This window comes from Xyrauchen texanus, chromosome 36 (assembly GCF_025860055.1).
Source record: "Xyrauchen texanus isolate HMW12.3.18 chromosome 36, RBS_HiC_50CHRs, whole genome shotgun sequence".
Classification (NCBI taxonomy): Eukaryota; Metazoa; Chordata; class Actinopteri; order Cypriniformes; family Catostomidae; genus Xyrauchen; species Xyrauchen texanus.
Genome location: NC_068311.1, coordinates 4377571 through 4404654, shown reverse-complemented (window position 1 = coordinate 4404654; position 27084 = coordinate 4377571). Strand labels below are relative to the sequence as shown.

The 27084-nt window shown below is 36.9% G+C and overlaps 1 protein-coding gene across 6 annotated transcripts in view; it reads left to right on the top strand.

Moving 5' to 3' along the window:
* Positions 1–27084, top strand: part of LOC127630125 (rho guanine nucleotide exchange factor TIAM1-like) — a 100048-nt gene that overhangs the window by 66078 nt on the left and 6886 nt on the right. For 4 of the 6 annotated variants that reach the window (XM_052107565.1, XM_052107564.1, XM_052107566.1 and 1 more), the window contains 11 exons: positions 1180–1261; positions 1580–1666; positions 3210–3422; positions 5087–5187; positions 16568–16765; positions 21456–21524; positions 22097–22222; positions 23232–23340; positions 24114–24293; positions 25114–25232; positions 25766–25874. In XM_052107565.1, coding sequence (XP_051963525.1) covers positions 1180–1261; positions 1580–1666; positions 3210–3422; positions 5087–5187; positions 16568–16765; positions 21456–21524; positions 22097–22222; positions 23232–23340; positions 24114–24293; positions 25114–25232; positions 25766–25874 — 1393 coding nt within the window. Of the gene's footprint in view, positions 1–1179; positions 1262–1579; positions 1667–3209; positions 3423–5086; positions 5188–9909; positions 10069–16567; positions 16766–21455; positions 21525–22096; positions 22223–23231; positions 23341–24113; positions 24294–25113; positions 25233–25765; positions 25875–27084 lie in introns of those variants that run through there. The other 2 variants (XM_052107570.1, XM_052107569.1) reach the window with 2 other exon arrangements.

Sequence of the window (27084 nt, the reverse complement as noted above, 5' to 3'; positions counted from 1 at the left end):
CCTATTAAAGGAATAGTTCATCCAAAAATTCTGTCATTATTTATTTACAACCCCATTTGATTTTCTTTCCTCCATGGAACACAAAAAGAGTTGTTTAGAAGAAGACTCTGGCCATTCTTTTCCATTTAATACAAGTAAATGGGGATGGGTGGTTAAAAAAATGATTTTAAGAGCACCTATTATGGTTTTTAAATGTGGCTAATTTAGTTTTAAAGGTCTCATACAATAGACTTACATGCATCCAAGGTCAAAAAACACTTTAATTTGCTCATAATTTAAATTGCAGGATCACATTTTTACCCTGTGTCAAAAACGACTCGTTCAATGATCCGTTCTGAAGGATTCATTCTAAACTCCTTTCAGAGAGCCTACTCTGCTCTGATTGGTCAGATGTCCCAGTCTGTTGTGATTGGTCTACCGCTTATTGTAGTGTTTGAGGGCGGGTCAGAGCTGTTCACGAGCAGCCAATGAAGACCAGAGGCGTGCTTTTGGTTACCAAATTACATTGGTTTGTACAGGAAGTAAGTCTGGAATTACTAGCGACTCGTTTCAGGTGTTCAGAATCGATTCTTTCTTTTGGGAGTCAATAACTCCATTTGTCGTGCCCTTTGATTTTTGAAACTTTGCAGACTTCTTTTACATTCACAAACAGCTTTATAACACACTACATGAAAGGTCATATTTGAAAAACCATAATAGATGCTCTTTAAAAAAGCACTGTAAAAACATCACAAAAGAATTCCCCACGACTTGTGCGCTATATTCCAAGTCTTCTGAAGCCTTATAATACCTTTGTGTGAGGAACAGACCAACATTTATGTAGTTTTTAGCAGTCTGCTATCATTCAAATCTCATCCGTGCTTTTGCATATTTAAACTCGACATCTCTTGGCCTTTCAGTAAAATGGCACCTCTACTATGGAGTTACTTTATTCTTCATACTTTATTTAAGCTTAACCCCACAAGTCAAGCTTCTGTTTAGAGTCTTTATTTATTGTTTTATAAAAGAGTTCAGTACAGATGCACTTTATTAAACTGGAAAAAGACTTTCTCTGCCAATTTGATTCTGTTTTCTTTTACTCTTGCCCTTTCATACTGTCTCATGTGTGTCCCTGTTGTACATACTTGCACTCTGAATGCAGAATAGGATAAATAATATCTCATGCTCTCTCCTCCACAGCTGTATAAGGAGATTGAGCTGTGCTATAAGATCAGGAAGGTTATACAGTTTGATCGAGATGAATCCTGCATGATCGGCTATGGTAAGAGCCAGAAAAAGTTCCTTATCATCAAACCATCTCTGTTTTACACCTGACAAATTTATATAAGCAAAATATGCATTTTTAGTGGATGTATGTAGGTACGACAGGTGTAGTTCATCACATCAACTATAGACATGTTTTACTAATGTTTGATAACCAGAAAGGTGTCCAAATACTCGTTGTATTCATTTTGAAGGGCGTATCTACTATTTGAGCATTTAAAACATAACTAACTTTTGTGACATGTTTTGCTTGAGGTGTGTGCTTGTGCTATAATTGTTTTATATAATTGTCTCTCTTTTACTGTCTCGCTGACAGGTTTCTCCATCTCAGTGGTTGAGGAGGATAGCATTCAGCAGCTCTATATCACCGACGTCAGAGCTGGTGGATTAGCGTTTGCTAAAGGTTCATTAGTACTTTTTTGTCTTTCTGTTTTCCTCCCTTTCTCTCAGTTTGTCCATCTTTTTCTCATTCCTTCTCAGACACTATTTCTGTATCTGTTGAGTGTCTGTTTTGGAATTAAGATGTAATTTAACGCTGTGCTATCAGTGCTGTGCTCCTGATGTTATGTAACATAGTGTCAGTTCTGTGGTGTACAAGAGTATACATTTATTTTCAACCCCTCTTTCTTTTTGTCATAAACAATGACAAAAGAAAAAACAGAGAGGCGATTATAGTCAGATTCATTCAAGTGCTGTACCGTGAGCATATCAGCATTTGGGACATGATGCATTAACCCTTAAATGCATGGGTGATTCCCTAAACATTATTACATATTTGGGTCTTTAACAACCCTGCACGTTTATGTACGTCATATATCAAAGAGATGGAAATTTCATGAGATGCAATTGGATGTCAAAGATGAGCTACACATAATACGTAATCTACCCAAAATCTACACATATGCATTTACTTTCTAAATAGATGCACAACTTACATTATTTCAGCGTTACAATAGCCAAATCATACTGTTCATGGGTTAAACTTGCTATAGTTTACTTCCACGTTGTTTATTCGTCAAATTGAGTATCTACAGGTTAATACCTTTTAATAAATTACTGTTAATAATAACTTATAAGTTATAACTTATACAAGATACATATTTGATCAGCACTTGTTGTCATGTTGTACTTTAACATACTATTTGTATGCAGAAAACATAATTTATAGAGAAATGCTCCAACACTGGTTGTGGTTCTTCTTCTGTGATGCGGGCAAGACATGACATGCAGCGAACAAGCGCCCTCTAGTGAGAAGATGACTGTATAGACCACCTTAACAACATCTTCTGGCATGATTACTGAACCGAGATGTCCTGAAATTAATTAATCGACGATTGATAAGCTTAATCGATAAAATTATTAATTTCAATTATCAATATCAATTATCGATTAATTATGCATCGAAGCTGCCCAGTAGAGGTAGACCGATGTATCGGTTTTGGGATTTTATTCATTTATGACTCTATGTTTGTACCCATTATAGTAAGGAAAAGACTAATAACATTTTTTGACATTCTATATTTATTTATAAATCTATCGGCCGATAAATCGGTTATCGTTCACTTATCGTCATGGTAATTTTGTCACAACCAAGAGCACTAAGCAAACTAATGCTCACATTTACTGTTCATATGAATGCTTATTCAGTATTCAGCCCTCCTCCATGAAAGTCACCAATGTAAACCAACCAATCATAATGGACAAGAGTTCAATTTCATATGAAAGTTGTAAAGGTAGACAGGCAAGAACAACCTGAATCATATCCCTTCCCCATTCCCAGGATTTTCCTAACCACGCTCTAAACTCCATATTAACTCTGCACAAGCTCAATCCATTTACAGTCAGCCATTTTGAAGATCTAAGGAAATATTTATGATTGTAATATTACCCCATAATCGCCCATAATTATTCTTAGAATATAACCATATGTATTGGAATGGGCACAGGTTTGAATGCAGGAGACGAGATTCTTCAGCTGAACAGGAAGGACGCCAGTACTCTGACCTTTGCTGATATGAAGGTGGCATTCGCTCAGGTCTCTCTGTCTCTCACGGTGAACACGATGCCCCCTGTTGACCGCCGACAGCTCTGCTTCCTGCCTCCGAGACGCTCTGATGTTGTGGACAACCTCTATACAGACATATTCTCTCAGAGTCAGGGTGAGATAGTAATCTGTCTGTCTGTCCATCTGTCCATCAATAATATTTGGCTAATGAGTTTTTTGTGTGTATTGTTTCTGTATGGAGCTGGTGTGGCGTAGTAGGTAAATATCTAGTCTGCCAACTGAAAGTTTGGATGTTTGAACCTCACAAGAAGCATTACATGAAGTATCACCGTTGTGTCCTTGAGCAAATCACTTAACCTTGGATTGCTTATTTATTTTAAGTTGCTTCGGATAAAAATGACTATTCGCTAAATGACCGTTTACGTAGTAATTTGACTTTTTTTGCACGTTTGATGACTTTATCTGTGGTTTTATCAAATTAAGGCCATGTCCACACTAATTCGTTTTCATTTGAAAACTTTCATTTTTCAAAGTACAGGATAATGGAGAGCATTTTCGAAACGCTCTGTTTTCGGCTGGGAAAAACACAGTTTTTGTGTGTATGAGAGGCGGAAATGTAGCAAATCAATGCATTTTCAAATGAAAGCCTATTAGTGTGGACGTGGCCTGAGTCCTAACTTATTTGATTGAACAAAAGTTCCTCCATCCACATCATGATGCTCAATGTTCAGTTGGCTAAAGATCCAATGTAATGGATTTTGCAAACCAATCTCATGAGAAGTTGGACTAATTCGTACAAGTTGGCTAAATCGTATGAAATCGTACTAGTTTGCTCGTTTGAATTTGTACGGATTCTAGATGTGTAAATACCCGTACACGAATTGTGGAAGTTAGCAAAAGTACTGCGTGTCAGACATTGTGTACATGCTTATTACTTTTATACCCCAACCCAAACCTCACACCTTAACCTAAACATAGAGTAGAGTCTGTGAGGATGATTTGTACTATGTAAGCAAGTAATTGTCGCGTTTTAGAAGGAAACAAGGGAGAGTCACCTGTTTAGCTGTTGCAAAGGTTATACTGTCACAGAGCAAGAGCGAGACAAAGAGACCCAAGAGCAGAAGAACACTTCAAAGGATTTTTTTTACAATAAATAGCAACTTAAACTGTGCTGGCGAAGAATGGAGAACCCGGCACTGGCTACAGTGGCAGCGCCATGGCCACGCAATGAACACATCCATGAGGACTCCATGAACAGTGTGTTCGTAGGCGAATGTGTGCGTCGTGGTAGTCAGGAGCAGATTCGTGAGGAATCCTCCATTGAAGATTTGTGAGTGCAGTGAACAAGTGTACAGCAAACTGGAAGGCAGCGGGCATAGACAGGCAACCAAACAGATACACGAGACAGAACCAACTAGGCAGAGAGATTGAGGTAAGTTACTTCACACCAAACAACAATCTAGCAAAGAGACTGACAACACGAAGGGATTAAGTAGGGAGTGAATCAGTGGAGAACCAGGTGCTGCTAGCATGCTAATTAGTGGCATGATCAGCGTTCCCCAGGGAACAATCAGTGTTCCCATGGAAACACTGATCATGCATGCCGGCAGCGCCTGCGAAACAACATGAGGTAGAGAAATAACAAAACAAACAGAACAAACCGGAGCCGTGACATGTACAAATTAATATGACTTTACTCATACCATTTCATACGATTTAGCCAACTCTTAAGAATTTGTATTATTTCTCCGTGAGACTATGTTGGGATTTTGACAGCCTCATGTCATCATAATCATTCTGATAATTGTCTGTCCACAGAGGAGATTCTTGATGATGGCGTTGGCCTTATCGTTGAGTCTTCAGGAGAAAGTTTAGATGACGACTCGGAGCTCTTTGCTGAATTTGACGACTATGGAAAGGTAAAGAGTTCTGTAATTTAGTTCTGTAGTTTATGTAATCACATTTTCTGTGCAACTCAGCCCATAACTTTGGGACAGTTCTCTCTGTTGTGCGTGGGTTTTTTCACACTCACCAAATCTAGAACTGTGTTCCCTCAAATCTCTGAACTCCTAGAGTGAAGAATCACACTTCAGCTCAGCTTTACCATCTGTCATCTGTTCTGTTTTTAAACAGAGGGACAATTACACTTTAATCAGTTTATTTGATCTATCTATCTACGATAATGAACTATCTGCAGAGTATGCATGTATTTGCAGGGGGTTTGGGGTGGGAGGCTGGAGATAATTATTTTGTGTTAAAGTGGATGTCAGTAAGAGATTGTTTGTTTTTTCTTTGCATCCTAATTGCTTTAATAAGGGACATAGTTAAGATTGTGCAGGAGGCAGTCACAGCGTTTCATTGGAAAGGACATGTTGAGATGATGGAACTAATCAGATTCCACACGACTCTTCCATATTTACATACAGAAACTATTTTTGGAAACCCGTTTCCAGAGTTCACTGTCAAATATCTGCTTATTGTATCTGTATGTTGACCAAATCTCTTTAGATCGCCCATTTCAAACCAAATATTATTAGGGTTAATGTTCTAAATTTGTTGGTTCTGGCTCTAAAGGGTGTTGGTTGGCTGTCAGGCTCGTGCAGAGTGATGGATTTTGGGTCAGCAGTGATACAGCAGGGCTCGTTGGGAGATTGGAGAAGATTGGTTTTGGCATGCACTGACATGTGTCTGGCTCGCTGCATAGCACCCTCTCTCCAGCCGCTATAAAAGAGAAGAAAGTATCATAGAGGTCAGGCAGAGAATGCAAAGGAATCCATGATCAACTTTAGGGCACACACATCCACACACACTGAACTTTAGAGTTTCCTCCTTGGCAGAAAACATGTTCTGTTGTCAGATAGATAAACCATGAGATGGATGGATGTTAAATGGTCTGCACGGTAAATGGTCTGCACTTATATAGTGCTTTTTTAACCTTAGAGGTTACCAAAGTGCTTTACACTGTGTCCCAATCACCCATTCACACACACACTCATACACCAATGGTGGCAGCGCTGCCATGCAAGGTGCTAGCCTGCCATTGGGAGCAACTTTGGGTTCAGTGTCTTGCCCAAGGACACTTCGGCATGTGGAGTCGTGTGGGCCGGGAATCGTTTTCACCTCTCGTCCACACTGGAGCAGAGTTTTCCTTTACCAAAAACTGAGACTTTCAAAAACGCTCCATATTACTGCATACTTTGGAAAACAATGACATTAGGAGACTAAAAATGGAGGTTTCAAACTTTGTTTGGATTAGTGTGGAAGTGGCCGAAGGTTAACGAATATAACCTTTGTGTAACGTGTTACTGATTTCTTCAAGGGCATTTTTTGGTTTACTCTTTGTATATTATGATCTTCCATTCATATCATGATATTCAGTGAGGTTGGCTAAAGATTTTGGATTTTGGAAATTGAATGATTGACAGTTGGAGTTGGAATAGTCTAGGCCCGTCAATATACTATAAATCGATGGAATTTTGGGGAATTTACAGGAAAACTGTAACTCGGCTGGAAAAGATATACCAATCTAAGTCATAACATTCTGAAAGTCTGTGCCAATTTTGGAGGATGTAACTTGAAATCTTTAGGAGTGGTCACAATTTATTATATGGTCTAAAGTCAAGCTAAGACAATAAAAACCCATTTCAAACCCCATTTTTTAAGCGACTGTCAACAGTTCAGGAGTGAACAATCATTTGTTTTTATGCTCTTGGTGGAACATTAGTGAAGTGCTTACTTCAATATATGGTGTGAAATTATTCTGTAAATGGGCCACAGAGTGATTCTGAGCACATACATCATTCGCTACTGTCAGAAAAAAAAAATTCTGTCAGATTTGTGCTTATGTTTGCTTCCTGAGCTCCCCATTAACAGGCTAAAGTGGCTCGTTCAGCTTACGGTGTGATTATGTTCTATCAGGAAACGACTTTGATGCAAAAAATTTGGCAAGTTCATCCTTCATCGCTGGTCTTGTTTTGAAAGAATCTCTCACTCTCTTGCTCAGGCTGTTAGTTTCAAATCTAACAAGGCTTAACTCTGTTGATATTCCTCAAACTTTCTGGTTAAGGTTTGTTCTAAGCACCTAACCCTAAGTATTACATTTTTGTGATTAAAGGAATGTTCAATGAAGTTAAGCCAATCAAGTCAATCAACAACATTTGGTGCATTATGATAATCACCACAAAAAATGATTCTTTCATCATACATTTATAAAAATAAATTGTGGATACAATAAGGCACTTACAATAGAAAGTGAATGATGCCAGTCCATATTTGTTAAAATACACATTGTTTCAAAGTAGCCTATTGCCACAAGTCATAAACATTATACTTGTAGACATGATTTTACTGTGATAAAATGTAGGGATTTCCATAAAAAAAAATATATATATATATATATTTTATGTAAAAAGACGCTTCTATCCAAAGCGACATACAGTGCACTTATTACAGGGACAATCCCCCCGGAGCAACCTGGAGTTAAGTGCCTTGCTCAAGGACACAATGGTTGTGGCTGTGGGGGTCGAACCAGCAACCTTCTGATTACCAGTTATGTGCTTTAGCCCACTACTCCACCACCACTCTACTCATTTACTGATGTTACACTGATTACTAGATTGGAATCGGGTCCGATACCATACTCATATACTTGAAAAAAATGCTCCGACACCAAAAACCGATACCATCTTACGTAAGAATATAATTCCTAAAAGCACCAATTAAAATCACTCTGTCCAGGTGTGATTATTTAACTGCAAAGGCTTTGATATAATGAGATAAATAAATAGTTTGCATGTGCTGCATGCTTCAAAGTGTTGTGCCCACACCGGCTGCTCATACCATTTAGAGCTCCTTGGTTTCTAAGCAAAAAACACCATCTTGAGCATCGTGCACTCTGTTTGTAGCAGATGACAGTGAGGAAAGCGCTAATTCACTTTGTAGCGTAAGGCACATGAAGATTGCATACAGTATCTCACAAAAGTGAGTACACCCCTCACATTTTACAATATTTGATTATATCTTTTCATGTGACAACACTGAAGAAATGACACTTTGCTACAATGTAAAGTAGTGAGTGTACAGCTTGTATAACAGTGTAAATTTGCTGTCCCCTCAAAATAACTCAACACACAGTCCTTATTGTCTAAACCGCTGGCAACAAAAGTGAGCACACCCCTAAGTGAAAATGTCCAAATCGCACATATGATATGCTCAGTTATGAAGCACCTTTTCAATAATATATTTTAGATTGCTGTGAGGTTCTGAATAAAATAACTTTATTTATCAAATTGGAAGATAATAAAAAGTTAAACATTTATTATTCTCATTTTTTTCATTTGATTAAAGTTTTAATTAATTGATTTATTTTTTTTAAAAAAACTGTTGATATGGTATTCATAAATGTAAAAAAAAAAAAAATTGGTATCACTATTGGCGAGGAAATAATATAATACTCTCAAAACTCTCAAAAGCTAACCGGTTAGCCAATTAGCTTAGCATAACATTAGCTGCTTCTCCTCTTTTATTTTCATCACATTCTCCAAACTGTCGCCAAATAGTGGTACAGCGGTATGATTGTATTCAATAGAACTTATAACGTGCTGTATAGTTTTTAATATTTAGGGGTAGGAATAGGTGTAGTGTTGTTGTGGGACTCAAATAAACACAACAAATACAGTGTATGAATGTAACATCCAACTGTTGCAAGACTCAAGCATTTTGCTGGTTATTTGGGGGTGGGGGTGGGTGGCGGAGGAGTTGTAATGGACGTGACTTGTAGTAGTCTTGCAGGATGCAGATAGACCCTTCTCTCTGGTTGGGACATGTATTAAGGGGTGTTTACACATACAGCAATTAAATTGCGGACTGTTGGTTGTTAGTAGGTGTTCCTACTGGATTGCGGAATCCAGGCGGCAGATAACTGTCTGCACTCCAGTTAATGATCGCCATCATTTGCATTAAGTTAAACTCTGCTCAAATTTGCTAGAGTTCCAGTGGCTGCTGTCACCAAGTTAATTGAAATGAATGACTTCAGGTCCCTTTAGAGTTGATAAGTTTGATTTGTTTTTAATGAATCCGTTCAAGCTCTCCATTTCAGTGTATTAATTTCAAACTCTTTCAATCAGACTGAATTTTAAAACTCTGTGTCTTTTTTCTTTCTCGTTCTCTCTGCAATTATGTGCTGCTGCAGTCTAACTTGCCCAGCCCATCCTGAACTACAGCAACAACCTTGAAAAGGAGATTTCTATCTCCCTCAATCTCTTTCTCTCGATCTCTCCCTCTCAATTTCATCCTTGATTGTCTGTACGTGTGTGTTGAGTATCATAACTCAACTTATCATGGAGCTGCAGTTTAGCTTAACGTGCCAGAGTGTGTGAGAGAGGGAACGAAAAAGAAAAGATAAATGAGATGGTATCGCAGCAGAACGGGAGGGTGAATAACGGAGAGTTGGAAGAGGATGTGGGAGAACCAGAGAGAGAGAAAACAAGCAGTGATTGCTTCCAGCACCCCCCTCTCTCTCTCTCTCTCTCTCTCTGCTCTCTCTCTCTCTCTCTCTCTCTCTCTCTCTCCTCGCCGTGTCGTTTGTTCTGTATGTCATAAGCGGAGGGATGTTGTTTGGTGCTGCAGTGAAGAATCAGTGAGCCATTTCCTGTAACTGATCCAGCATCAGTGGTGGTCGGTTGTGTGAGTGCCAGTGTTTCTCTTTCTTTGGTTGTGATGTGAAGTCAGTCATGTCTGTGCTCAAACGCAACAGAGACAGTAAACGCTCATCTGACTCCATTTACGACATGCTACACCTGGTGAGAACCACTTCCTTTCTGTCATTTTTACTAATCGCTCTCTTTGATTGGTTAATTTTTTTTCTTGACTTGAGCTGATTTCTCTAGCTGCTGTCATCAGGAGGGTATCACCTCCGTTTTATGGATTAATGCAGTCAGAACTTCAGTGTGAGGTTCACTTACAAAAAAAAACCCATTATTATTGCAGTAATACCATGTTTTTGGAACTTGGCATACCTTTGAATACCATGTAAATAAAATGTTTTTACATGCTGCTATAGTAATGTTGTATCAATGATAATATGACGGTGTTCCAATGGAATACCATGTAAACACCTGACGATACATGAATACATGATTCAACATATTTCAAAATATCATGGTGTTACCAGCCTTGTGTATGTTTAGACTTCATGGAGTAAAGTTCATTGGCAGTTCAAATTTCCTGCAATGTTTGTCTGTTTGCAGGTGTGCGGTGTGGTTCTTCACAGTGTGCAGCCTTCATACTCAACAAAATCAATAAAAAAGATCCCCGATTTCACAATATGAGCTACCTTATCAGCAACCATGAAATTTCAGGAGGAACTTGATTTTTTTTACTCTCCATTTTTTCTGTGCTGATGTTGCTAAGGTGTTTTTTGTGGTTGCTAAGGTGTTCTGAATGTTTTAAACACATTGCTATTCTTTTGGAAGGGTGTTGTGGGCGGTTGCCTCTGCGTTACTTTGTGGTTGGTAAAGTGTTCTGAATTAGAGGTCGACCGATAGTGGATTTTGTCGATTTGATAACTAAGGAAAAGGCAGATTCATTGGCCGCTTGTTTTTTAAAATCAATGTATAGAATGTCAAATAAAAAAATTCTGATTCTTTTCTTACTATGGGGGCACAGACAAAGAGTCCAAAAGAGTCTTAACCAAAATCCCAATAATTACCAGAATAGACGAAGAGTTGGTGTTTAACGCAGGACTTTTAAGTATAAACAAACCCATAAAACTCAGAGACACTCTTATTATATGAGAAAATTATGAAAAACGATCGGCAACTATCAGCATAGATTTTTGCAGATAACCAGTAGTTCCAAAAAGCAACTATCGGCACTTATTTATTAAAAATAAATTAAAAAAGAGAGATATGGGTCTTCCTCTATTCTAAATGTCTTTTAGCACATTGCTATCCAGTCGCTAGGGTGTTGTGAGTGGTTGCCAGCTCATTGCTTCGTGTTTGCTAAACTGTTCTGAGTGTTTCTTAGCACATTGTTATCCTGTTGCTAGAGTGTTGTGTTTCCAAGGTTCCAGCAAATTGTAAGCTCATTTGCTTGTGAAAATAATGAGTGGCAAATTTGCTGCAAGTTTGCTAGACCTCATGAAGTTTAGGGGTGCTCTGAAATCCCTAAACCTAAGTGTGCGCATTAGGGTTGCCTACTTTAGCAGACACCGCTAACAAGATGTTTTCCTTTTACAGCAGTGACATTGGCATTTTCCCAGCAGTTAATGTGCTTTATTATGTTGTGCTGAACATGCAGGTGTTGTATTATCTCTTGACTTTTTAGGTGAGTGTTCTGAGACTCAAGAATGCTGGAGAAACACTGTCATTCATCCTTTGCGTGTCCTTGCGTGGGCAGTGAAGGACCACTAAAGATTTTCTCTGCTAATGCACAGAGAAAAGCAGCTTTCACATGTTTAAAAAAAATGTGTCATTCTTTTATAACTTAAGAGCCAAAATAAACACTTTTGTTCTAATGAGGTCACTTCCTGTTACAGTGTAATGGTGCGTTCACATACAATGTGAAGCGAACAGAATTTCTCGAAGCGAAATGCAAAGATGCGAATATACGCTAATAGATGCGAATGGTGCGACTTGAACACGCAAAATTGTTTCATTTGCATATTCGCTCGAGTTAAAATAAAAACTCGAGCGAGAAATTCGCATGACGCGTTTTCACGAAAGTCTATCAGCATTGAGATTATCTGGATGTCACTGACGTACTGATACAGTAGCAGAAGAAATCTGGAAAAATGGATGAACAAATTGTTGTGGCGGTGTGTGGGCACCCACAGTTGTATGACACACGTCATACATGTACAGATACCGGATGAAAAAAGACGTCGCTTGGAGGAAAGTGAGCGAGGAAGTTGGACTACCTGGTAAGTTCAGAAAATATGCGCGTCTACTTGATTGCAGCTATTGGTTGTGCTTTACTATGAACCAAGTCGTAGAAGCCCCTCCTCCTGGCCTTTTCCAGAAGAGAAGTGGGAATACTCGCGGGTTCGCGTTACTTGTGCGAACGCAAGTTTAAACACAAATTTCAAATCCAGCGTTCAAACTCGCGCGAGCAATGGAGGCGAACATTTTCTTTGCGCTGTATGTGAACACACCATAAGAGAACGAAGCTTCAAAACAGGTTGAAATATCAATAAAAACGTTTTTTAGCATGTTGTTTTCATCATAAATGCGCTAATGCTATGTAAATAAAAGGGTCGGGTATACTTCATTTTTCCGCATTCCTGGTCGTCTCGTGCACGATCGAGTGCTTAGCATTTCAAAGTATACTCTTTTGACCACAAGCGAATATGAACTCTTTCGATGGATGCACGCTAGGACTGCTTTGTGATACTCTTTCAGTACAGTCGATGGCAGGTGCAGACACCGATGATGCGCTCAGAAGAGGAATGGCCACATATCAACAAAATCTGGGCTGCACGTGGACAGTCCACACAAACTGTGCTGATGACAAAATTTGCATCATGTTTACTGCGTGCGTTCCAATCACTGACACGGACAACCAAAGTATATTTTGGCCTTAGAGGGATAGTTCACCCAAAAATTCTCTCATCATTCAATTCATTCAATTCTCTCATACTTTCTTCTGCAGAACACAAACACAGATTTTAAGAAGAATATCTCAGCTCTGTAGGTCCATGCAATGCAAGTGAATGATGATCAGGCCTTTGAAGCTCCAAAAAAGCAGATTTAGTCAGCATGAATAAATAAAAGGGACCGCAATGGCAAGATGTACAGTTAAAAAGGAGTTACATTTTGGTCTGTTCTCACCCAAAATCTAGTAGATTTCTTAATAAGGTAGGGATTAAAACACTGGAGTCTTATGGATTACCTTTATGCAGCCTTTATGTGCTTTTTGGAGCTTCAAAGTTCATTCATAATAATTTATTTTTATTTTTTTCTAAACTATATTCTAAATGCCTGCTACTTTGGCAGTTTGGCCTGTTATCAATGTAGAAGTCAGAAATGATCATTTTCCACATGTTGTGGGGCGGCTGTGGCTCAGGTGGTAGAGCGGGTCGGCTGCTAATCGCAGGGTTGGCGTTAAGGGTTCCGGCTTTAATGACTCCACGTGCTGAAGTGTCCTTGGGCAAGACATTGAACCCCAAGTTGCTCCCAATGGCAGGCTAGGAAAATATTTAAGTCATTTACACGTTTACAGACTTTGCTTGCATATCGCTGATTGCCGGTTTGCAATGTTTTTTGACATGCTTGGGTACAAAAACTGTGCCAAAAGTCAGAAGAATACAGACCACATTTACTTTGTGTTAATAGCAAATTGCAAATTCACAACACATGAATTACACGTAAGAAAGCATTAAAGTATTGCTAATATTTTTTCTTACACTTGCAACTTGATTTACACCTTTAAAAAACATTCTGCGCACATGCAACATATTTTTACGCTTGCAATTTTATTTATGCTTTCACAAATCTTACTCTGCGCATGCAAAGTTTTCTGTCACGATTGCAAATCATTTAGGCACTATTTTACTTTTGTAAGCAGCTCTGTCACGACGGAGTGTGGGGAATACTGCCATAGTGTTGTAAGACAACAAACTTGATTCAGCCGTCAAGAGTGATGCAGTGGAAGAGGTATGGCGAATATGAAAAGTCTGTGTACTGTAATTTTACACGACAAGGCAAAGGGAAACCAGTGCGTGCTGTGAAATGGTCCTTGTTATCGTTCATGGCGGCAGCTTCTCAGTCTCTGCCAGGCATAGGCATCTCAATAATAACGCTTGTAACAAGATGTTGTGTAATTCAAACATCTTTATTAAATATATCTCGATTAAATGGCATTAACAATAGTAGCTCCTGTAGAGTCCAGAAACATGCGCTCTTTCTCAGCTTTCCTTTCATCTCTTGCCCTCATGACAGAGGGCGCAGTAGACTTTGTCAGTTTGAACCAGTCTGGTTCAAGGCATTTCCATCCACAGAACTGCCCCTCACTGGATGTTTTAGTTTTCGACACCATTCGGAGTAAACTCTAGAGACCGTTTTGTGTGAAAATCCCAGAAGATCAGTCTTTTGGACTTTCTCTTAGTCCGTCAATGTGACTGAGAATGACAGCACATGTACTATCATAGCCATTACCATAGCAACCGCATCCATGGACAGGTGCTCATGTTTTGGTTGCTGTTCAGAAAATAAATGAAGATATTTCAGCAGAGCAAAGAGGGAGGGATGAAGATACCTTTGAGAGAGAAAGAGAGCGTGAGACTAGATAGAGAGCCAAAATGATGGAGTGACAGAGAAGAGGAGAGATAACCGCAGTTTCACAAGCTGAAAATAGAACAAATGAGTGCTAATGAGTTTTGTAGCGTTCTTCATTTCTGACAGGCGTGTGAGCTGCAGGTGTTGCAAATCTGGCAGAGTTCAGAATAGCATACTAACATAGTACTTTTTCTGCAGTATGTACAGTAGTATGCAGTCTGTGCCCAGTATGTCAATTGTCTGCATGCATGGAATGCCTAGATGACTTACAACGTGATGTAAAATCAACATTAAACGTAACTCTTTTGACATTAAAACGTAAACAGTCATGCGCACAGCACTTGCGCACACTGGATAAGCCAGTAAGAAAATGCATTTACATGCAATACAAAAAATCTATATAAACTTAAACCGTTTATGATCGTACCACGATAAAGGAAAACAATTTAAAGGAATATTCCGGGTTTAATATATGTTAAGTTCAATCAACAGCATTTGTGGCATAATGTTGATTACCACAAAAAATTCATTTTGACTTACCCCTCCTTTTCTTTAAAAAAGGCAAAAAATGGAGGTTACATTGAGGCACTTACAATGGAAGTGAATGGGGGCCAATTTTTGAAGATTAAAATTCTCACTGTTTCAAAAGTATAACCATAAGACATAAACAATATATGTGTTAAAATGATTTTAGAGTGATAACATCACTTAGTAACCTTTTCTGTGTAAAGATAAATCCAATTTTACAACTTCTTTCCCATGATGATGTAATGTCAACAAACATTAAAAACTGAAAGACTGAGAAAATGACGATTTAAAAATGTTTACAGGTCAAATAATAAACGATAAAAAATGAATGTAAGTGCTTTTATAAAATTATAATCTTCACATTTCTGCCTTTAAAACCTCCAAAAAGTCCCCCCCATTCACTTCCATTGTAAGTGTCTCACTGTAACCTCCATTTTGCTTTTTTAAAGAAAAGGAGGGACAATTCAAAATAATTTTTTGTGGTAATCAACATTATGCCACAAATGCTGTCGACTGAGCTTAACTTGTATTGAACCCAGAATATTCCTTTAAAGCGAGGTACTTATAATGGAAGTGAATGGGGCAATTTGTTTTATAAATTTAACAACAGTAAAAACAACGAGCTTATAATTGTATAATTTATAATGAATTCTTCTGTTATAACTTTATTATTTGAGCTGTAAAGTTGTTTAAATCATTGTTTTATGGTAATTTTAGGGTTTTAGTGTTTGTTGACTACATTGTCAAGGCAACAATGTAGTAAAATTGGATATAACTTCACACAGAAAAGATTAGTAAGCGATTTTATCACACTAAAATCATGTTAACACACCTATTGATTATGTCTTGTGGCTACACTTTCGAAACGGTGAGTATTTTAACGTTTACGGATTGGCCCCCCATTCACTTCCATTATAAGTGCATCACTGTAACCCAGAGTTTTGCTTTTTTTCAAAATAATTTTTTATGGTAATCAACATTATGCCACAAATGCTGTTGATTGAGCTCAACTTGAATTGAACCCGGAATATTCCTGTGGTGGAGGCAGGCGGTGTGATTATAAACACCGTCCTTATCAGGTCAGTAAGCCTCGAGAGGATAAGGCCGATGACAGACGGTGGTGCGATGAGAGAGAGATAGATTATGGACATGTCCGTCATGTGTGTGTGTTCGTCTTTTGTTTACGTTTATTATTAAAATATTATTTATATTGACATGCCGGTTCTCGCCGCCTCCTTTCCATTGACTACGTTACACTGGTCCCGCCCTCTGCCCTGCCACAATTCCTTTAAGCAAAAGTCTCTATTTGTTCTCAATTTAATTGACATTGCTGTCTAGGAGAAACAACTGAGATATTAAAGAGATCTTTTTTGTGATTTTTTTTTCCTGTGGTGAGTGCGTGAGAGGCAGAGCCTGCATGTGTCCTAAATACAGCTCAGGACAGTGAGATGTGTTTCTCATCTTAACTGTCTCTCTCTCTCTCTCTCTCTCTCTGTAGAGTACAGAGCAGGTCGCAGCTTTCTGTCGCAGTCTTCACGAGATGAATCCTTCATCCGAGGTCGTCTCCTCTTCCTCATCTGGACCGGAGTCTTCCTCGCTCCCTCCAAGCAATGCCACCCCCCGCCAGCTTACCGATGCCGACAAACTCCGCAAAGTCATCTGCGAACTGGTGGAGACGGAACGCACCTATGTCAAAGTAAGTACCTGTCCATGTGTTTTAGATTCAAAACTTAAATCAGTGTGTATTTCAGTTGTGGACTTCATAACAGACTTATTTATATGTACTGTGCAAACATGCTTCTTTTAGTTTGCCTAAAAATGTTGATGCCATGCACTTTTTCGTTCAGCTAAGGTGTTCTTAAGGTGATATGTTTCCTGATGCACACATCTTGGCTTGTCGAAGAGCATTGATGAATGGTTAAAACTAATAGTGGGTGTGGTTTGAACGTATTGTTCTTTATGTACAATCGTGCATGCATTTTGAGGAGAATGTAGTTAAATAGGTTATTATCTTAACGTTGAAAGTGATCACTTTGAAGCCCTTCTCCAAGGTTGTTTCAAAGTACACTTTTTTGCACGAGACCGCTTACAAACCTGTATAAATTAGGCTTTACAGAGGTGTATGCCCTTCCTTACATTCATTCTGCATGGAAACACGACATGGTGTTTCGTCGAGACAGGCCTGGGAAAACAAAATCTGCCCTTATGGCTCGGCTGATTCTGCACCCACTCACTATGACCATGTTTGGAATGGAATAAATGTGTACTGCATACTGCACAGTATGAACTGCATACTTCTGCTTACTATGCAGTGATAAACCGTAGAATGTAGCTGCATTGCTGTGCCTCAACACATTACATCCAGTTTTTATTTCAGAAATAAATGCAGTTATTTTGCATTTTAATCCAATTTTGCTTTTGTAAAATGGTGACATCATGAAAAACATATTTATTACTTGGCCCTCAATACTCAATTCTGATTGGTTAATTGCACTACCAACTGGACAAATATTTCGAATAATGACCGCACATCCGGTGATAAAGTGATAATCCACCGGTCATCCGTGTAGTTCGAGTCATCTTTCCTAATTCTTGTATAACTATGTGGACCCTACAAGTAAGCTAATCAAATAATTTCAACTTAAAGGTGCAATATGTAACAATTTTCATATAATATTTGCCTTTTTTTGCCAATGTGTGAGCTTGTAATGCAATTTAAATTAAAGCTGCAAACAGCGATGAATGGGCCCTTGCACGCTGCTGCACGTTGGGGCTGCTGTGCAAGGGGAATGTCACAATTTTTTTTCCACATTTTTAGCACTTAAATGTTGTTAAGAGGGTATTACAGTGTAAAACATGTCATTTCCTGTTGCCAGTAGGTGGCGCTATGACTATAACTGAATTTTGGCATATAGAAATGTTCAGGCTGGGACTCTTATAAAACTTGTGAAGTTTGGGGCCGATTGGACATTGTATGTATGAGCTATAACAACTTCCTGTTTCATGGCGAAACATCGAAATATGCCAGGCCGCCACGGACACGCCGTTAAAAGAAAACTCAAAAGCTTCACATTTTGGCATTGCAAAGGCCTTTAGATTAGACTGACCGAATATGACGTTGATATAATGACATCTCTAGGAGCAGTTTGTTAAAGTACGAGGCCTGGAAATGGCAAAAACTGAGCAAAAATTTAAGAGAAAAATCACAATGGCTGACTTCCTGTTGGGTTTAGGATATGGCTCTAAGAGACTTTTTTGTACGTGTTGACATGTTACATATGTCTACCGATTTTCTTACATGTAGGTGAAACGTGGCGTGAGTGCTGCTTCGTTGAAATTTTGTAGGTGGCGCTATCGAGCCATTTTGCCACAATTAATTCTAAAGCCAGTATCACAGGTAAATTTCCCCACTTTTGAGATATGTGCAAAGTTTCATGAGTTTTCAAGCATGTTAGGCCTCAGAAATGTGACTCATTTCATATTGAACTTTGTCAGGCCGCCACGGACACGCCCTTCAATGAAAACTCAAAAGCGTCACAATTTAACATCAGCAATGCCTTTAGATTAAGACTGACTAAATATAATGTTGATCTGATTAAATCCCTGGGAGGAATTTGTTAAAGTACAAGACCTGGAATTGGCTTTTGCCAGTAGGTGGCGCTACAACTACAACTGAATATTGGCACGTAGATGTATTCAGGCTGGGACTATTATCAAACATGTGAAGTTTGGGGCAGATTGGACTTTGTATGTATAAGCTATAACAACTTCCTTTTTTATGGCGAAACATAGAATTTTGTCAGACCGTCACGGGCACGCCGTGCAGTTAAAATTCAAAAGCTTCGCAATTTAGCATCGTCAAGGCCTTTAGATTAGAATAACCAAATATGAAGTAGATCTAATGAAATCTCTAGGGGGAGTTCGTTAATGTACGAGGCCAGGAAATTACAAAAACTGAGCAAAAATGTAAGAGAAAAATTAAAATGGCTGACTTCCTGTTGAGTTTAGGGCATGGGTCCGGAGACTTTTTTGTGGGTATTGGTATATCACATGTGTTTATCGATTTTCATACGTGTAGGTGAAATGTAGCGTAAAGCGCACATCGTTGAACGTTTGTAGGTGGTGCTATCGAGCCATTTTGCCACACCTAATTATGAATTGTGAACATCGGCAGGGCATTTGATTCCTGACCCTGAATTGGCGCTTCTTATTGGACAAGTAAGCTTACATAACTGCAAGCATGTGAAATATAGTGCCATAAGAATTGATCTGTGTAATTTTAGCTAACTTGATCTTGCCTGCACAGTAACCGTCAAAATCAATGTTAATCTGTATTTATTCAGCATGTTAAACTACAATAACACATGAAATGAATGCTAGACAATGTTCAAGATAATGCAAAAAGACCCATTCATTAGTGTAACGTAACTTGGTTATACAGAAAATATATACAATCTATTAATATAAAACAATAGCGCATGGATTTATCAAAATGACAATTGTGATGGAATCACATCAATACTGAAATGTGTCAACATATTTATAATGTACAGTTTATTTTACAAACAGCTACTGTCATCAACCACCAAATTTATCTAACAGCTATTGATAAAGCTTGCTAGCTAGCTAATGCTGACATATGCTAAATGCAGTTTAAATGCAGTTAATGTATCATGCAAAGAAAAGAGATTACTTCAAACTAGTCTCACATAGTCAGAACTATATCCACACTTTGTTTTAGCCCTGTTCCAGCACTGGAGAGTCAAATATAATATACAAAGTATAATATTCAAAGTTTGTAGTAAAACAATCATAACTGTGTTATTTTAATTATGCTACCTCATCTGTCAACATGATGCCGGTGTATCACGTTCAGTCTCTTTGTACGTTACGACATTGTTTTGATCGATGCTCACTCTCTCGCATCCCTATGGAGTGTGAGCACGGGCAACAGGTAGATGGTTGCAGTTCACTTAACGGCCACAGGTGTCACTAATAACAAGAGTTTCTGAATCTTACAAACTGCACCTTTAAATCAATATTTCATTGATTTATTTGCCAAATAGTCTTGTAATAAGCATGATAATAAGCAATCAGTCATTTTTCGTAAAATAAACACCAAAAGAACTCTGCAACATCAACAGAAACAACTGTTTCTGGAGACTCCTCTGCCTCTTCTCACATTATAACATAATTTCAACTCAATCAATATTTCATGTCCATTTAATCGTTCATTTGGTAAGTAGCCATGTAATAAGCAGGATAATGTACAGTCAGCCAGTCATTATCACAAAATTACAGGGTGTAATAATAATCAGCGTGCACCTAGTCAGGGTTTATTTAGCAATAATGAGCGGCTGGCTTTACATTGTCCCTCAATAAGGATGCTAAAGTTTATGAAAACATTATTTTACTAAGCAAATTCATTAAGTGCCATGTGTCTGCAAGATATAGTCCCTGACACATATACAATAACAAAACATTATTCCATGGATGCTGTGCAGTGATATGTACAGTGGACAGGTGAACAGCTGTTTCACATCATAGCTGTTTCTGTGTTCTTTAACACAGATGGAATGCTCTATTGACCAATCAGCATCCAGGACTAGATCTATCCGGTTTATAAGGCATATGCACCAGCATTATACAGTATATATAGCAAATATATACTGTGTGCTGCAATAGTAGTATGTGTAGTGTGGTACTCTCCCTTTGGCAGATACAGGCAGCAATAAATGTTGTTTTTATAACACAGCTAATGATTGCTAGTTAACATAGTCGTGTTGAGCTTAACTACAAAGCTGGAATAGTATTCCTCATCTGAGGATAGAGAGATTACAGTAACAGATTCTCTGACATCCCCCCCGTTACTGGGAATACATGCGCTGTATTAGAGGATTCATCTGCCTGTTTGAACAAGGAACTAAATCAACACCCATAATAAACCGCTCGAGCGCAAACGAGAGCTAAAGATCTTGACGTGAGCTGGGCGATATAGCTGAAAAATTCAATATCTCAACATTTTTCAGCCTTTTGACAATTCTAGTATATATATATATATATATATATATAAATTTTTTTTGTGGTGCTTGTGCCAGTGAAACTTGTCAGGGAAAGTACAAATCAAAACTACTAACCCAAATGGGGTTAAGTGTATTGCTATTTTAGCAAATGTAACCCAATCATTTTATTTAATCATATTATATAGTATGCACCAATAAATAGTAATAAACAGCTAAATTGACCTACATTTATTTTTCTTTATTGTAATTCAGTTTATATTTACTGATAAAAAAGATATTGATTTAAATACTTATTTTGCCGTTTGTGAGTGTTTGTGTGTGTTCTGTTCTTTATCATGACTGTGTATATTCTCTCTGTCTCAGGATCTGAACTGTCTGATCGGAAGATTTTTAACTCCGCTGCAGACGGAGTCTTTCCTCACTCAAGACGAGGTGAGTCACATAAAGTACATCGTGATAGTTTTATATCATTATCAAACACTCCTCCAGATCATAGAATAATAGTTCATAATTATACTCTGATGAAGACGAGCATGTAGGAGGACACACACACACACACACACACACACACACACACACAGGGAAAGGCAGACATATAGAGTGGGAGGGAGACACAAAAGGTAGGAAAACTTAGATAAGACAGAAGTTATTTAAGAGACAAATAGAGATCGTGTAGGATCATAAAGATGTCATGTTTTTCCATGTCTGCACTCTTTAATGCTCTATATACTGCCATTCTGCTTACTAGATATATACAGTATATAATATAAAAGATAAATGTAGTATTCTCTCTCTATCTTTCTCTCTCTCTCCCTCTCTATAGAGTATATATATATATATATATATATATATATATATATATATATATATATATATATATATATATATATATATATATATATATATATATATGATACAAATAAACACATTCAAAAAAATTAAAAAAATAAGGCTTGTTATGCCCTGAAATGTACGTGATTCTCTTGTTTGTTTGTGTGTACTAGCTGGACGTGCTGTTTGGAAATCTCCCGGAGATGCTGGAGTTTCAGGTGGAGTTTCTGAAGACATTGGAGGACGGAACCAGACTGGTGCCAGACCTGGAGAAACTGGAGCGGGTGGAACAGTTCAAGGTGCAGAGCTGAGATCTCATTTACATCAGGATATTAAACGTGATCTCAATCAGTCAAGACTGTCTGGTGCACTTCCTGTTGATGCTGTGTAACAGACATTTATAAATACTTAAATAAATACAGACATAAAAAAATATTATTATTATTATTTCATTATTATTATATAAATATAAATACTACTTTAAATATTTAATAATAAAGAGTTAAATAAATAAAATGTAATTACTATTTATTACTATTTATTTATTTATTTATTTAAAGAAAGAAAAATATTTAATGTAATAAATAATATTACTTATATTTTAAAATAAATATTTTTTTAAACAGTTAATAAATAAATAAAGACATTACACTAAATAAATACATTTTAATACATTATAATCAATTAATATAACATTTAAACAGGAAAGATTCCCTATTATTACAAGCAAATAATTTATGTAATTGTACACACTCAAAAATGTTTTCAATGTTACACTTTTCAATTCATCAAACGCGATTGAGTAATCTTTAAAAAAGAATTGTATTCACTTTTTTTTTGTTACAGATTACACAATTAAATTTTGTTATGAGTGTACATTGAAATGCTTAAATCTTAAAAATAGGCTGAAATATTTATTTTAATGTAACATATTTTTTATTTTGTAATATGTTACGATGTGTGAATGTGTAATTATACAGCCCCAATGTAAATATCAAAGTGCCATAGTATTATGATCAGATGCCATCACAATAACTTTTTGATTAATAACATAATATGATTATAAATACATTAGTTATAGAAAAATGTAAGAGTAGTAATAATTAAAATCTGTTTTGAGAATTATGGGATTGTTTCGGTAAGACACTTTCTCTCGTATCTCTTAGAGCTGTTCACAACAAGAATTTACTGACACACGTCATGTTCTCAAGTCATAAAAAATCCTTCTGTAAACTTTAGAGACCACTTGATATATCCCAGACCTCTCTCTCTCTCTCTCTCTCTCTCGAAATCACTCTGGTCTTTTAGAAAATCCTCTTCTCTCTGGGCGGTTCTTTCTTGTACTACGCCGATCGCTTCAAGATCTACAGCGCTTTCTGTGCCAGCCACACCAAAGTACCGAAAGTGCTGGTCAAAGGTACGTAAAAATCAGCTCAAACCCTACCTTGCATCTGGGGAAATCTGGCATGTTTTCACAGATATCTGCAACTCTAACCCCATTTCACACCTGGAGTCGGTAGATCTAATCTGAGAGGCTTCAGTTGTATAATTCTGTGTGTGTGTGTGTGTGTGTGTGTGTGTGTGTGTGTGGGTGTCTGTGAGATTGGTCTGGATCTTCTCGCTGTCTATTTTTATTATTTAACAGAGTCTGAAAATTTGTCACTGTACTGTTATATAACAGTGTTTTTCAGTTTGTTATAAATATCTTTCTAATATTTAAATGTGTTAAAAGTCCTTGTGAAATCCTGTTTGATCTGTTTTTGGATTTTGCATTTGTTATTATTACTATTTTCTACATTTTGGGCAATTGTAATGTCGTGCAAATTATGAAATTAACACATAAAATAAATAAAACATATTAAACCAAACAGTGACTAAATATTAAACAAATCAAAGCTATCTTATATTTTAGCCTCTTTAAAATAGGAGTTCAATACTGGTGCATTTCATCTATTTCAAATAAATAACTAAATGCAAATGTTGTTTTGTAGAGAAAACCGTAGCCACAATTTGTCAACAAAACTCATTTTAAAAATGTAAGCATTAGCATTAAGATCAAAGGTGTTTTTTTAAGATAATGCAAAACATAATTTTGGACACATAGTCAAACATTTGCCTGGTAGTTTATATTAATAAGCATACAGTCTTGCGACATCATAATTATAACCTGTTGTTTTTATGTCCCTCCAGCGAAGACGGACACAGCCTTCAAGGCGTTTCTGGATGAGCGGAACCCAAAACAGCAGCATTCATCCACATTGGAGTCGTACCTGATCAAACCCATCCAGAGAGTGCTGAAGTATCCTCTACTGCTGCGAGAACTGCACTCACTCACTGACCCCGACAGTGAGGAGCACTACCATTTGAACGGTGAGCACAGCTCTAACAGAGGACTTTAATGCAAGAGCCTCCACGCGAGTCTTCTTGTGCGTTACAGTGATTTTTTCCATCGTGCGTTGCTTGGCATGACAGAAAACGGAAAGCCAACAACCCGTTGAACTGAGGTAAAAATCACTATAACGTAGTAAGTAAAAAAACAAATTACTAAAAAGTAATGTTTTTTTATTAGCCTAGCTATTATAGATATATATAAACTTAATTTGAACTTTTGTTCACTTTTGTTTTTCTTTTCTTTACTTGGATATTTACTTATTTATTTATTTGTTAATCTATTTATTTATTTTTGCTGTTCTTTGTTTTGTTTTTTGTGTTGTTTGTTTTTGGCTTTGTTTGGTTTGGTTTTGCATGCTTTTTGTTTCGCTTAACTTTTTGTTTTGTTTTGATTTGTTTTTGGTTTTTGTTTGATTTTTGTTTTATTTTGGTTGGGTTAATTTTTGTTCTGTTTTCCTTTGGTTAGTTTTTTTTGTTTTGATTTGTGCTTTGTTTTGTTTTTGTTTTATTTTGTTAAATTTTTTTATTGTTTTATTTTTTGTTTTAATTAGTTTGTATTGTTTTTTGTTTTTCTTTGTGTTTTGTTTCGTTTGGGTCTTAATTTTTTTCTTTTTTTCTTTTGTATTTTTGTTTAAATTTTGTTTGTTTTTTGTTTTTGCTTTGCTTTGCTTTGTGTTTTGATTCGTTTGGGTTTAGTTTTATTTTATTTTTGTTTTTTATTTTTTTCAGTTACTTGCTGAATCTGTTGTGTTGTTCTACGCAGTATTTGGTATAATTTCTTTTCTCTGCTGTTGTGCAGTTGCGATGAAGGCCATGAACACAGTTGCCAGTCACATTAATGAGATGCAGAAGATCCATGAGGAGTTTGGCGCTGTGTTTGACCTTCTCATTTCTGAACAGACTGGAGAGAAGAAAGAGGTCAGTTTGTGCAGTTTATATCTTTTTAACACAATGTACATTTCTTTGTTTCATTCACTATTTATTTGGCAAATTTTAGTCTTCTGCAGTAGTGTTGTCAGCTTCTGACAGTTTTCAATTTCCTCTCTATGTTCTGCTGCAGATTTTAACTAAAAACTTCACATGAAATAGATTTACGTTGTGGTGTTTTGTTCATTCTGCTTCAGATTTTTACTTTATCAAATTTTTTTTACATTTTATTAGTAGACTTGCATAGAAGGTATACGTGTAGAATTCTGCAAGATTATACTTTTCCTCCAAATCAGTGCAGAAGTGTGAAAAAAGGCACAGATTTGCTGTGGGTCTAATTTCTGGCCTATTATCTGAATAGAGTGAAACTTTTTCTTTAATATTATATAACAGAAATTAATTTAAACAATGGAGCCAGGGACAGACGTGTTGCCTTCTGGATTGGACAGACTGTGACCAATTTCTCTCTCTGTAATGTGAATCTGTGTTGTGTAACTGCGTCTTATGCTACTGTATGATTACAGGTTGCTGACTTGTCTATGGGAGATTTACTCCTCCACAGCAATGTGACATGGATCAACCCGTCCTCTTCTCTAGGAAAGTGCAAGAAAGAACCACAGCTGGCCACATTTGGTACGTTCTGCCCCCGCTGAGCTAGCTTGCTACACATGTGAATGTCACGAACAAATGTCTGAGTCATATTTCACCTAAAAATAAAAAGACAAAATGCATGATATTTTGCATGATATTTTGCATAAAGAAACATAAGCCTATAATTATGAATTAAAATTGTATGTTTTGTGACATTATAAGCATATTTCCTCCCCCACACAATTATCATTACACTGTCTGGGCACAATGGCCTTATTCATAACCATGAAGAAATTTGTGCACAAATCGTTCATTAAACCATTCTTATGTAAAATTCAAAGAATATATATAGGCTTAATTTAAATATATATATATTCAGTTTATAGGCTTAATTTTCCCCATTGAGTTCAATGGAAAATTTACACAAGAATTGATTCATGAACAAATTACACACACATTTATTGTGCTTGTATTTCATGAAAAAGGCACAATATTTTTTTTATGCGATTCTATATAAATCACCATAAATTAAATTCAGTACAACAAATACTAGCATGATTACACTTTACAAATGTACACTACAATTTCAATTAAAATATGATTCATATTTATTTATTTATTTATTTATTGCATTACATCAGTGAAATATGAGATATTTTTCACAGGACAGTAGACTATAATTTGAGATTTGGGGTTAATAATGTCACCATGCAAACACGCATAATGGTCCTAAAACTGGCTTAATTTTATTATTTTATTCATGCAAATGATAATTTCTTAATATTTATTTAGATTTTGCGGGACATTTTTACACTTCTTGAAAGATTCATCCTGGACAGACCTATAGTGGAATTTGTTGTTTATAAACCTTGGCCTTTGCGTTAATTATATATATATATATATATACACATATATACAGCCATGGTCAAACGTTTTGGCAGTGACATAAATTTTGTGTTTCACAAAGTTTTCTGCTTCAGTTTTTGTGGTGTTGATTCACATTGTTTCTAGATTATTCTGCAGAGTGATCAGATGCATTATAAATAATTGCAAAAAGCTACATTGGCCAAATGTTTTTACTTTATCACAAAAATATCACTGTTTTTTGGTCCTGGCACAAAATGACCAGCTAACATCATTTCACTAATCATATCAGCAGCACCTGGGAAAGTGTGAATGAGTACTAGTCAGGTGAAATCACTCTATCATTCTGATTGGATTATAAGAGCAGACTGATTGCTATAAAAAGAAG